General features: G+C 55.9%; 1 protein-coding gene across 1 annotated transcript in view; it reads left to right on the top strand.

The window, feature by feature from the left end:
- Positions 1-12,988, top strand: part of FYCO1 (FYVE and coiled-coil domain autophagy adaptor 1) — a 74,822-nt gene that overhangs the window by 29,769 nt on the left and 32,065 nt on the right. The window contains exons 11-14 of the mRNA XM_039837548.1: positions 619-786; positions 3,435-3,584; positions 4,270-4,481; positions 7,167-7,311. Of these exons, the coding sequence (XP_039693482.1) occupies positions 619-786; positions 3,435-3,584; positions 4,270-4,481; positions 7,167-7,311 (675 nt within the window). The remainder of the gene's footprint in view (positions 1-618; positions 787-3,434; positions 3,585-4,269; positions 4,482-7,166; positions 7,312-12,988) is intronic.

The raw sequence follows: 12,988 nt of genomic DNA, 5'->3' as shown, positions 1-12,988 counted from the left end.
ATAGCCAAGCTGAGAGTGGGGTGGGCGAGAGCGTGGGGCAGTCAGCCCCCTGTGCTGTAGACCGAGACTCTGCGGCGCCCCACACAACTCCTTACGCTTCGGGGTGTCAGCTGGAACACCCGGCACTGCAGGTGGAGGGCCTGCTGTGTGCTCAGCTCCGTGCCCCATGCATAGAGTCCCAGAGACCCATGGAAGACTGATCCTCCTCCATGTGGTCGCCTCCAGGAAGCTATGCTTCTGTTCTTTCTGTCCTGACTCCTTTTTATCTCTTGCTAATTCCCCACCCCGCACTGGCTCACAAGCCTCACCCATCCAGCTCCTCTTATAACCCCAGTCCTGGCCCAAGAACCAGTGGTACAGAGTTCAGCTCAGCCTGGGGTGCCCCTGGTGACCTGAGGTCAACCTGCTGTCCCAGAATGCCCCTTGTACTTGGTGCATGTGCGGGGTAGGGGTGAAGAGTTGGGCGTGTGAGGGAGTCTTCAGGGTTAGGGGAGCAGGTTACTACCGAGGGGCTCTGGGAGGGCAGCGGGACCCCTTATTAGAGGCTTGGGTTAGCCTAGGGCACAGGGGAAGCTGGAAGTCGTGGATCAGCAGGAAAACTTACCACTCCTCCTCCAGGACCCAGAAAGAGCTTGAAAAAGCTACGACAAAAACCCAGGAGTATTACAGTAAACTCTGCCAGGAGGTGACAAACCGGGAGAAGAATGACCAAAAGATGCTTGCCGACCTGGATGATCTGAATAGAACCAAGAAATACCTGGAGGAACGGCTGATAGAGCTGCTCAGGTGAATGTCGGGACACCCAGGTGGCTGGGGTTTCCCCGCAAGCTTGGTTTTTCTTTAAAGAAATGTGGCTGTTCTTAGAAGTGGGAGCACTGCCTCCCCGGTCCTGTCTGGGCGCGGTCTGTGTTGAGGGCCCCTGCACCCCTGCGGGGTCCGCTCAGGCCCGTGGCGGCCTCGCGAGGATGTCGCTGACTGCCCGTGCTCATCCGGTTTGTTTTCATATTGCTTTGTGACTATTTTCAGTCTCTGTGCTTAGTCACGAGAGTGACCATAAGTGATGCTCAGGATCTTACAGAATTTCCCCCTGCCCTTGCTCCTCTGTCAGAAGCCCTTTCCTCCTTTTCTTCCATGCCACTTGCCCCGGCACCAGGGTTCCCAGACTCCAGCGCAGGGGGCGACAACTAGTGTAAATGTGTGCACTGGGCCAGGAGGGCACTTGGAGAAGCCGGAGGGCACGGCATGCTCCCTCCTGCCAGGTGGTGCCACACAGGCCCCAAGCCGAGAGTTGCCAGGTCACCTTATTTCTTAAGAGAAGGTGGAAATCTAAATTTTTATGTGAAATTGGCCTGACTTTTAAACATTGGCAGGTCATTCAAAAATTTTTAAACTTTTTTCTCATGGAGATGGTCAGATATACAGAAACAGAATAATAATGCATCCCTCTGTGCGTGTACCCCGTTTCAGCATGACTCAGTTCATGGGTGATCTTGTTCCATCCAGAGCCCCACCCACTGCCCCCACCTCCCCAGATTCTTCTGAAGCAAATCCCAGAGAGCAGCTCATCCTCAAACGTTTTAGTCCGAATCTCTCCAAGACAAGCACTCTCCATTTTAAACAACCACATTGTTACCACACTTAAAGGTTATCATGTATCTAGCTAGTTTCAAATTTATCCAATTGCCTTATCATTTTTTCTAATCAAGATCTAAATTAGATCCATACGCTGCATGGAAATGTTGCTCAGATCTCTTTAAGTCTGGATTTCCCCACTATCTCTCTCTCTCTCTTTTTTTTTTTTGCAATTGACTTTTGAAAAAGCCGGGTCATTCATCTGGTGGTTTCCGTGGCCCACATTTTGCTGATTACGTGCCTGTGGTGTCATCTCCTGTGTTCTCTTCAGTCTTTGTGTTTCCTATAAATTGATGATAGAAACTAGAGCTGAGTTCTCGGCCCTGACCGCACGTTGGAATCACTGAGGAATCCATTAAAAAACTTATTTCCAGGCCCCCCGCTCCCAGACAACCAAATTAGAATTTCGGGGAGCAGGTCCAGACCTCAGAGAGCCAGAGCTGAAACCACCGCTCCACTAGAGCCTTGCACAGCCTCAGGTTCAAACTTTCGGCCAGAACGCGTCACAGAATTGGCTTATAGTTCCGGGTCTTTCCCTCAGGAGCCACACAAGACCCAGTTAGCCTTCTCTTTGAATGTTAGCAGCCATGGATAAGCAATGCCTAGATCTGTTCATTTATTTGGGGTTGCAAAATGGTGACATTAAATCGTAACTTAATTGGAAGTTTAAAACTTTGCCCACATGTCATCAATTTGCAAACTTGTAACTCAGGGCCTTCATGACCTCTGAGTGCAAACATCATCCCAAGGTGTATGATGAAAAGCCCCAGGTGCTGACAGTATCCCCACATTCCCAGGGTGTGGGCCCCTGGCCTACTGGGACAGAAAGGACAAGCTGGACCAGCCGTGAGAAGTGCCGGTCTAGAGAATGAATCTTCGTGCTTCCTGACAATTTCAGGTGTCCTTAAAAAGCCAGTCAGTTCCATGTCTGGCTTTTGGTTTTCGGGGAAGTCATCTGGAGTTGATACGGAACCCCGGCTGGTGATGGAGTTGGTCTCTCTCAGGGCTCGAGTGGCTCTGCTGTTGGTCATCGGGGCACAGGTGCTGCTGGGCCACATTAACCCTCAGGACGGTGGCCGGGGTTCCGTCCAGGAAAGAATTAGACCTCCCCACGTCAGAAGGCATAAGCCCGGAAAATGACCATTAGCAGCAGTAAGGAAGTCTCTGCACACGTCCCGGTGAGATGGCCGTGGTCGGTGACGCCAGACCTGGGAAGCCTCCCGCTTCCTTCAGTCTCGCTTCCTGGAGCGACCGCCCCGTCTCTCGGAGGAGCAGGGGAGGTTAACGTCCCGTCGGAGTTCAGACTGGGAAATCTTGCTGCAATGATTGGTCGTTACTTGAACCATAAACCATAAAACCATAAAGGGCCCCAAGTACCTGTCAGGTTCGGGTGGGCGATGCCGTCGTGGTCCTTGAGCTCACAGCACACAGACCATCGTGTAAGTGTCACGTCCCGTGTAGCTTGAACTCCCAGTGGCCTTATGCACTGTCGTTTAGACACCTGAGCAGCGTGTGACCCTCATCCGTGCCGGCACCCTTCGCAGTGGCCAGAGCTGCTTCGTTACCTCCTGGACTGCCTCTGCTTCCACACGTGGCGTCAGTTAAGGACCCGCATTTTTGGAGGGTCCTGTCGAGTCTGGGACTAATGTGCGTGACAGAGGAGCCCTAGGGCGGATCGTGTTTCCAAGTTAAAAGTGGATTTTCCTTCTGTGTCTTGGCAAGTTGAAGTCAGTCTTTTGAAATGAATTGGGGATAATTCTGTTTTCATGGATTCTTTTTTTTTGAATGTGGCTCTGTCACAGGGACAAGGACGCCCTCTGGCAGAAGTCAGATGCCCTGGAATTCCAGCAGAAGCTCAGTGAGGAGGAGAGGTGTCTCGGGGACACAGAGGCGAACCACTGCTTCGACTGCAAGCGGGAGTTCAGCTGGATGGTGCGGCGGCACCACTGCAGGTCAGCGGGCGGCCCGTAGGCCTGGACGTGGCCGGCTGTCCCGGGGGAGCGCAGTGCCGTTCGGCCGTGCGGGGGCTGGGCGAGGAGGGTGTGCTAGGCGGGGTGACAGTAGGACACTCCAGGACCCCAGGAAGGGAAGAGTTTGACTCAGAGGTGGGAGTGGGGTTGAGGGGGCCCACAGGGCTGTGGAGCACTCACAGACCAGCAAGCAGCCCTGGGCCCTCTGAGCCTGCAGGGACCGGAAATGGCGTTGCCGGAACCCAGGGGGAGGAACCCAGAGAGCAAGGACACTCCCTGGCCCAAAGGAGGGGAGGCAACGTGAATCTCGTGAATCTCGGACTGGGACTGGGCCGGGGCAGCGGGAGCATCATTAGCACGGGCCGAGGCGTGGAATGCACACCCGCGTCCTGTGTCAGGGAAGGCGGGCTTGGCCACACGCCTTGTCCCGGGCCTCCCACGACCTTAGGAAACGAAACGCCCTCCTGCTAACCTTACCACGAGGACGGCTTTATTAGGACCCTAGGAAATAGCCCTTCAGGCCACACTCTCAAGTGGGGGAGGGGACAGGTTGGACGAGAGCCACGTGGTGTCCAGAACTCAACACAGAGCCCAGTTCCGGTGCTGGGCAGATCCCATGAGGGCCCAAGCGCGTCGTCCTCACAGCCTTTGCTCGTCTGGTCCCCAGGGTCTGTGGCCGCGTGTTCTGTTACTACTGTTGCAACAACTACGTCGTGACGAAGCAGAGCGGCAGGAAGGAGCGCTGCTGCCGAGCCTGCTTCCGGAAGCTCGGCGAGGGCCCCGGCTCCCCCGACAGCACCAGCTCGGGCACCAGCCAGGGAGAGCCCAGCCCCGCACTGTCCCCGGCCCACGCTGGGCCCCAGGCCGCCGGAGGCCAAGGTCAGGGTCCTGCTGCTGCCCTCCGTGTTCTGTAGGCTCCACTCCCACCTCGCTCCCCCGTCGTGGCTCGTTAGCTGTAACCAGCGTAATTCAGTGTTTTCCGAACCTAGGCTTTACAGAAGTGCTAAAAATATAGTGCCACCAGTCTGAGACTTTCTTTTTGATGTAATTAGGCTTGAAAGAGAATTGAAAAGGGAACAGTTCTCTCCCTATATGATTTAGTGTTGTTTAACATGAGCTCTGTGTACCTCTTAGCTCACACACTACCCGTGGAGCGTCCTCCACGCCCTGGACAACGCCGTCTCCCACAGCCCGGCCCAGTATCCCGCGCTCTTTCCCAGTGGCCCAGGGGACAGCCGCATCCTTCCCTCCACGCCCCCACCCCCCACCCCCATGGCTCACGTGCTCCCTCAGTGGCTGGGGGGATGTGTTCGCCTTCGTGTCCTTTCACTTAGCTCAGTGAAAAGAAGCAGGACTTAGTTCCTGCTGCTCCAAGCTCGGCCTAGCAGAGCGGTCCAGCCTGCCCTCTGGGACCGGACTGTGGATGTCCTGGAGGCAGAGCTGAGACGGCAGGGGCAGAGGCGAGTCCCATCTTCGCTCAGGCATCACGGCCTCCTGCAGGGGGGCCCTCTGGACTCTTCCTTGGCCTCTGCCTGGATCCAGGGCAGCCGGCCTTCCGAAGCGCTGTCCGCTCTCCTTTTGTCTAACTCATCAAGGTCGGCAGGCCCCACCACTCACGCCGGCTCCAGAGAGCTGCTCGGGTGGGGACACGGACTTCACACCGTTTTAGCATATCTTAAAACCTTTGCTGATTAAACAAACTTTTTTGATTATTGAATTTCGGGGGTCTTTATATATTCTAGATACAAATTATTTACAGCTATGCATTTTACAGATATTTCCTCTCGGTCTATAGCCTATCTTTTCATTTTCTTTCAAAGAGCAGAAATGGTTTTCATAGAGCAGATATTGATAATCTTGATGAAGTCCAGCCTTTCAGTTTTTTTTCTCATGGATCAGATTTTTTCTTTTCTTCTAGTGGCATATATATTTAACCCAAGGACTCGAAGATCTTCCTTTTTTCTACAAGTTTTACAGTTTTAGGTTGCACAGTTAGGTCTCTGAACCATTTTGAGTTCATTTTTGTATATGGTGCAAGCTCTTTGTAGAGATTCACCTTTATTTTGCACATGTCTAATTGTTTTAATACCATTAGCTTAAGAGTATTACTTTCCTAGAGAATTGTCTTTGCATCTTTGTCAAAAATCAGTTGCCCTTACATACGTGGGTCTGTATCTGGACTTTGTTTTCCGTTCTATTTATCCATCCGCGTGCTCTTTCTTTTACCAGGAAATAATACGGCAGTTAGGGTTATCAGAGTTTTATAATGAGTCTTAAAATTGGGTAGAGTTTTGTTCTTTATCAAGGCCCTTTGCTTTTTCACATAAATTTTAGAATCATTTTGTCAGTTTCTATTCAATATTCTGGTGAAATTTTGATGGAGATTACATTGAATCTCTAGATCAGTTTGAGGAGACTTGATATCCTAACACAGCTGAGTCTTCCAGTCCATGAACGTAGTATAGTATAGCTCTCCATTTAGTGAGGTCTTTTTTGATTTCTGTCAGTGGACATCGTTTTGAGTCCCTTGTGCTCATTTTCCCTTCCCTCTTCCTCCTTCTTCCTTCCCTCTGCCAGTCTCCGAAGGCAGGTTGAGGAGTGTGGCTGGGTCTATGGAAAGAAACCAATCCTGGGCCCCTTTTTCAGCCTGTGCCCCAAGCCCCCCCGTATGCAGACCAGATAAGAGGAAGAACGTTCCTTCTGAAGCATGGCCTGTCCCAGTAGCCACGTGGCAGGGCCAGCGAGGCACTGGTAGCTCATATGAACTCATCGTCTTGCTAAACGGCCCAGGGATCTTGCCTTGTCCTAACTCACTGACGAGTGCTCCAGCAGTGGCAGAGCGTGGCGCTCTGCCAGAGTGCTGACGTCACTCGTTTCGATTTTTGACATTTCCTGTCTCTTTATCTGTTTGCCTTCTTCCCTCCCTCCCTCTCATCTGTCTTTTCCTCCTTCCTTCTTCCTCTCTTTCACCTCAGACCTGCAATCACATTTTCCATGCCACGTGCAAGAGAGTGCTTTTGGGTGGGCGACTGGCACAGGGGCCTGCGTACGGCATTCTCCCTACCGAGTGGCCCGCAAAGTCGGACACAAGCCCCCCGGGTAGAGCACAGTGGTGGTTGTCACTCCTTGAGCAGAGCCAGGGGCTTTCCCACCCCCGCCCCTCGGTGGGTCGGGATGACAGGGCAGGTCCGACAGGCTCCTGTTTTCAGAGAGGCCTGAGGAGGTAGGTGGTGTCCGTGTCTTATGGCTCAGGGATTCAGCAGCACAGAAGTGTGTCTACTGTTCTATTCTGGTGAGGTTCTGGTAAAGTTATTTTCCTTCCAAATAAGGCTCCTCAGAGACTGTGTAAGAACTCGGAACCTCTCTCAGCCCTGACCGAGGGGCTTAAGAAAAGTCTCTTAAGGTAGACAGCCCGTTTCACCTGTAGTCCCCTCCTTGGCTCTCCTGGAACATTCCAGCAGACACTCCTCTCACATCAGGACAGAAGAGCTGCCGTGTGAGTGAGCCAAACTGAGCATAACCGTGCGTGTTTCTCTTCTCTCCTGATCCGCCTCCGCGGTCCAGGTGCAAACACGGACTGCAGGCCTCCAGATGACGTCGTGTTCGACATCATCACAGATGAGGAGTTGTGCCAGATACAGGAGGCCGGCTCCTCCCTGCCTGAAACACCCACCGAAACGGATTCTTTTGACCCAAACGTGGCTGAACAGTGAGTAGATGTCATCTCCATATGCTGAGTGCTCATTAAATGCCTGGCCCCCGTGCTTTTGTATCAAAGGACCAGAGTCGTGTGAAGCAGGAGTGGCTGTCTTTGCTTAGGGAAGGTGCCTCAGAGCAGTGCTCGGCGTGGGGCGGCCCTTCAGGGCTCGGGGCATGGTCAGTGTTGAGCCTTTTCAGAGAGCTCGCGGGAATGTCCATGGTCCCCCGATTTCAGCATCTCCCTCCGGCCTTTCTTGGCTTGAGCAACTACATTAATCTGCTCAGGCCACCATAACAAAATACCTCCCACCCAGTGGATTAAACCAGTTTATTTTCTCACAGTCTGGAGACTGGAAGTCCCAGGTCAAGGTGTCGGTTCGGTTTCCTCCGAGGCCTCTCTCCTTGGCTTGTGGACTGCCACTGTCTTGCCACCTCTTCACATGGTCACCCCTCAGTGCACGTGCACCCTCGGTGTCCCTGTGTCCCTGTCTCCTCTTATAAGGACACCGCTCAGATTGGGTTGGGGCCCACCCTAATGGTCTCGTGTCAATGAAATTGCTTCTTTAAAGGTCTTATCTCCAAACACAGCCAGTTCGAAGCCCCTGGGGGTTGGGACACCAGCACAGGAGTGTGGAGGGGATGCAGTTCTGCTGTCAGAGCCGCCCCTGCCACCACCCTTGCCCACGCTCAGAACAGCGGCTACTCTGGGGACCCCGTTGACCCTTGGGAAGCGCTGGTCAGGCTCAGCGACGACGCCCTGGGAAGGGAAGCTCGGATTTCGTCTCGCTTGTCTCGGGGAGACGTGGTCCCAGAAGTCCCTTTACCTCCTGAGAAGCCACCCTGGGGCCCCACCGTTGGAAAAGCGGTAAACATGTCGGCAGGTCCGTTACCTCGCGCTCTGCAGAACCTCGGGAACTGTCCCCTTCCCCAGCCTGTGCCGTGCCTACTGCCGGCTTCTTGTGCTGCCCTTAGTCAGGGACCCACCGAACCCTCCGGTGCCGCACGTGACAGCTGACTGTGCCGCTTCGCCATGGCCCTCTGCTGTCTGGGCTGTTTTTCAGAAAGATTAGTGAGGAGAGTTTTTCCAGTTTCTGACTATATACAGCAACTGCACAAAGTGCCAACGTAGTCAATGTCAAGTTTATGCCATGGGACGCGTAGGAAGAGGTCGGGTTCCCCTCCACGGCAGCCTTGCCGGCCATTGCTCAGCCCCTGGAGTCTGGCCGAAATCCAGTTTCTGCAGCAGAGCTCTGGCTGTTCAGAAGCTCCAGAAACTTGGCATGGCTCCCAGGTCCAGACGTTTCTTGACTCACTTTTCATTCCGTTAGGGAGTTTCGTTTGCTCATGCTGACTCGTATCGAAATCTCTGTTCCTGTCTTCCTGCCCAGAATTGAGAGGAGGGCTGGGATTGGCCTGTCAGATGTGTCCCCCAGGCCTTCTGCTACATGGGGGACATACATTTACTCTTCCTGGGGTCCTCAGCACAGAGACTTGAGGCTTAAGTGTACCTGCGTATCCTGCGTTCTCTTACTAGAGAGGAACTGAGCTTACCGTGTCGTGGCCTCATGGGTAAAGCCAGCCCGATCACCCCACCCAAGAAAGCCCCCGCTCACTGTCTGTGCTGCGACTTGGGGCCTTTTCTTTTCCTCCTGGAAGATCCCACCTCGGAAGCCTTCCCTGACTGCGTTAGCCTGCAGTGCGGCCCCCACCCCCCATGGCCCACGGGTCTCCAGGGCATGCTCCGTTCCATCCGCACTGAGTCACTCTGCTGTCCTCACCTGCCCACCCTTTACTGACCGCGCCTCGAATCCCAGCCAGGTGGGTAGGTGGTCAGGGGAGCAAGACTTCGGGGTCTGGGAGGACAGCCTGTGGCTGCAGCCCACGAGAGAAAGTGACCCCCTGCAGCTGCCATTCTCTCAGCTTCCGCTTTCCCAGCAGGAACAAAAACAGGTGTTCTGACCACTGGCAAAGGGCCGTGGTTTTGGTCACGGGAAATCAGGAAGTGTTCCGGGGACAGGAGACCCAGCATGCCGGCCCAAGGCCTGCAAGCTGGACCCACGGCTGACAGGCGCAGGGAGCCTCCTGCAGCCCCCTCTCTCGGTCTGCCCGGGTGAAGAGCCGGCCCTCCCGTCGGTTAAGGCCTCGTCACACGCCTTGTGTATTAGCTTGTTCTCGTGTTCTTTTTCTTCCTGAGTTTAAGACTGGTCAAAAGCACCAGGAGTGAGAAAGTGTGGGCGGTGTAGTCCTAGAAGTGCGTAAGCATCCCTGACAGAAACTTGGAGAAAGAAATCAAGTCCAGAGTCAGAGCGGTCCAGAAGGGATTAAGAGCTGTGCAAGTCCAGGCACACGGGGAAGAAGGCTGCTTGGGGCCAGTGTTATCGAAGGCCACTCCGTCGAGCATCGTCCCTGTGCCAGCAGCTTTTGCACGTGGCCCCACTTGGTCCCTGTCCAGCCTTTCGAGGACTAGGGGTTATGGTCCCCATTTTACTTCAGGAGAAGGCACCCGGTCTCAGGAGGCCACATAATTTGCTCTAGGTCACATGGTTTTGAGCCCAGAGTGCGTCTCTCCAGCCTTCAGGCTTGCAGTTCGCTTCGAAGAGGACAGCTGTCTTCGCCAGGTCCCCACTGCCCATCCGCGCGGCAGAGACCTGCCCGCCTTCCCTGCCCCTACGTCTGCTCCCCCGGCACACGTGCATTCTTAGGGCTGCCAGAGTCGTCTGCCCTGCTCCCCGGCAGTGGTGGGACAGGAAGAGCTCTCAAAATCCAGGCTTTTAGAGAGACCCAGCAGGATGCCGCTGACTCCCTGAGTCGCCTCCCAGTTGTCCCGTGTCGCCCACCCCCCTTTCTCGAACATGGCTCGGGGCTAGAGCTAGGGTGTGTGTGTGTGAAGCAGGAACACAGCCCGTCACCTCAGGTGAAAGGTGCTATTCCTCAGAACTGTCCATGCGTGACTACACACCCCTCCCACACTCATCCAGACCCACCCTCAGCCATCTCCACTGACCAGATGTCCAAACGGTCTCAGGGCTGAGGTGGCAGGCAGGGAAAGAAAGCTGTGGCAGCCAGTGGCGGGGCCGGACCCGGGGTCCCTTGGCCTCCGCTCAGCTTCGTCCCGGTCCTGGCCTCCTCCAGCCCTGCCGCCCCTTCTCATTACCAGGCGGACAGGCCGTGCGGTGACGAAGAGCCAGGGCACCAGGATACACTCCTCTTGGTCCCATCCCGCTCTACCACCTCCAGGGTCCGTGGCTTTGGGCACCGTGGCCCCTGAACTCAGCTCCCTCCCCTGCACGGAAGAGGCGGGACAGCCCCTCCGCGCCCCCAGGGGTCTTGGGATTCGAGGAGAACGACATGCACAGAGCATGCAGCCCGCTGCCCGTCCCTCGGAGGTGCACTGGTTTCGTGACGTGGTACCCGCGGCGTGATGTGCGGGGCTGAGCTGGGCACGTCCGCTGCTGCGTGCCCACTGCCTTCCATCTAGTAGCTCACTTGTCTCCTCTGAGGGGAGTCACTCCAGGTGCCTGGGTGATGCTGAGCTGAAGCTCGCCCACAGACACTGTTTCCGGCCCACAGAGCACCTTCGCCAACAAGTGCTTTAGAACTGGTGCTTCGTTGTCAGAATGCTTTGGGGAGCTATGGTGGACTTGTCACCTACTAGGACATTGATGTTGCCATCTCAGAAACACGAGCAGGATATGGTCACAGTGGTAAAGTTTAGAAACCCACCTTGTACTTGGGTTACCCCAGCATCTCCGCCTTCAGATGGGTACAGAGCCGGCGGGCGCCGGGGGCCCATCAGCTGCGTGAAGCCTCTCGCCCAGCCCTGGGGGCAGTGGGGAGGCTGTCCTTCGGGATTTTGGCACTCGCTCTGTTCTGTGAGTCTCTCTGAACCAGTTTCCTCCTCTGAAAAAGGGGGTGATACTGCCAGGTGTTCTGCACCACGGCCGGGAGGACCGCAGAGGACTGGGCACATGGAAGGGGGTGCCGCCTGAGCGCCCCGACACGCCTGGGCCCCGCATTCTTTGCTTTGCCTCCACCCCTCCAGTCGGGGCGCTTCAAGTTTCTCTCCCAGAATGCTAACAGGTCACCTGGGCTTCTCCTAGGCAGCCTCGGGAACCAGGGTCACCCCGTGCTCATGTCAGACACTGTGGCTGCCCATGGTCTCTAACCACCGCCCAAGGTGTTGGGAACATGGTCCGGGAGGAGCACAACTTTACCCCGAGACCCTGGGCCGCATCCAGGGCAGACCCTGGGCCGCACCCAGGGCAGACGGACTGGAGGGTCCACTCCCAGCCTGGCCCCTCCCCCAGTCCTCCCTGCACCACAGGCCTCTCGCATCATGCACTGGTGTGCGTGAGCAGAGGGGCGAGCGAGCGGAGGTGGGGAACTTGTCCTTCAGGGGCTGCTATGTGGACGAAAGGAAGCCAAGAAGCAAAAGCTCTCTGTGACCGACACGGGCTGTGCCGGTGTCTGTTGCCAGTGATGGTGTGTACCCAGGGGAGGGGCTGGAAAATCAGATACTCCCAGGTGTCGCAGGTAAGGGCCCAGCTTACCTGCGTAGGAGCAGCAAGTGACTGAGGAGGCAGAGAAGGCGAAGGAAGGTGCAGCGGTGCAGGCAGGTTTCCCTAAACCGAAGGGCCAGTGCAGAGCCTTTTTGCAGGGAGCCTGGGGAGAGGGACTGGGGCACAGCCTGGCAGGTGCTGGTTCGACTCAGCCAGGCAGGCACCTAGTCAGGGCGAAGCCAGTGGTCCCCGTAGCTGCCCCTCTGTTGCCACCACCAGGCTGCCCCCAGCTTGGCCCTCAGGGCGCACGGTCCATGCCTCACGAGCACCCCATGGAGGGAGGGCCGTCCTCACTCTGTGGAGGTGAAATGGGGTTGGGGAGGCTGTGTACTTTGCCCAAGGAGACACAGGTGGAGCTGTCACCGAGCCGGCGTCTGAGTGGCCCAGAGCCCTGCTTTCTGCATCCCACGCACTGTTACCCTCTGTGGGACACGTGGAGATGCTACAGGGCCCTGGCTCCCCGACTCTTCACTTCATTTTCCCAGTTAGGGCCTTTGCCTCCTGGGACACTGTCAGGGAAGTCGGGGGCCTGGCAGCCCCTCTGTCAGAAGTGCTCAACCTAAGTAAGGTAAATGCACAAAGGGGGACGACAGAAACTCCCCTCCACTGTGGACGTACCCAGTGGTCCCCGTGGCCTGGTACAGGAAAGTGACCCCTCGTGGTTGCGTTTAGCACATTTAGGAAACAGCAGGTAGGACCGCGTGGGCCCAGCAAGGCCCGGCCAGCGCGCAGCCGGATCAGGGTGCACGTGGCCCGCCGGGCGCTCTAGAAGGCGCACAGCAGACCCTCGCTTCCATCTCGTGTGGCTGGTTATTAGGAGAAGAAACAATGACCATTGCCAGTTTCGAGCTCCCGTGCCCACGAATGCCAACTCTGCTAAGTGTGTGTGTTATCTCAAGCGCGCCCACACCAGCCCTGAGAGCGGGGTACCGTTACGGTCTGTTTCCCCAGATGAAAGCGCTCTTCCCCACAGGTGAGGGACAGAGTCAGCTCTGGTCTCCCCAAACCTGGCAAGCACACGGTTCAGGCAGCTCTGGCCCGCCTCCCGTGCACAGTCTTCAGTTTTCGTCAACCAGTTCTCCATGTTTTGGTGAGTGGTTGGTGACACATGAGCCAGAAACACAACAT

The sequence above is a fragment of the Pteropus medius genome, unplaced genomic scaffold, assembly GCF_902729225.1.
Source record: "Pteropus medius unplaced genomic scaffold, Ma_sr-lr_union100, whole genome shotgun sequence".
NCBI classification, from domain to species: Eukaryota; Metazoa; Chordata; class Mammalia; order Chiroptera; family Pteropodidae; genus Pteropus; species Pteropus medius.
The sequence above is the reverse complement of the archived record's forward strand: the minus strand, read 5'-3'. Positions and strand labels throughout refer to the sequence as shown.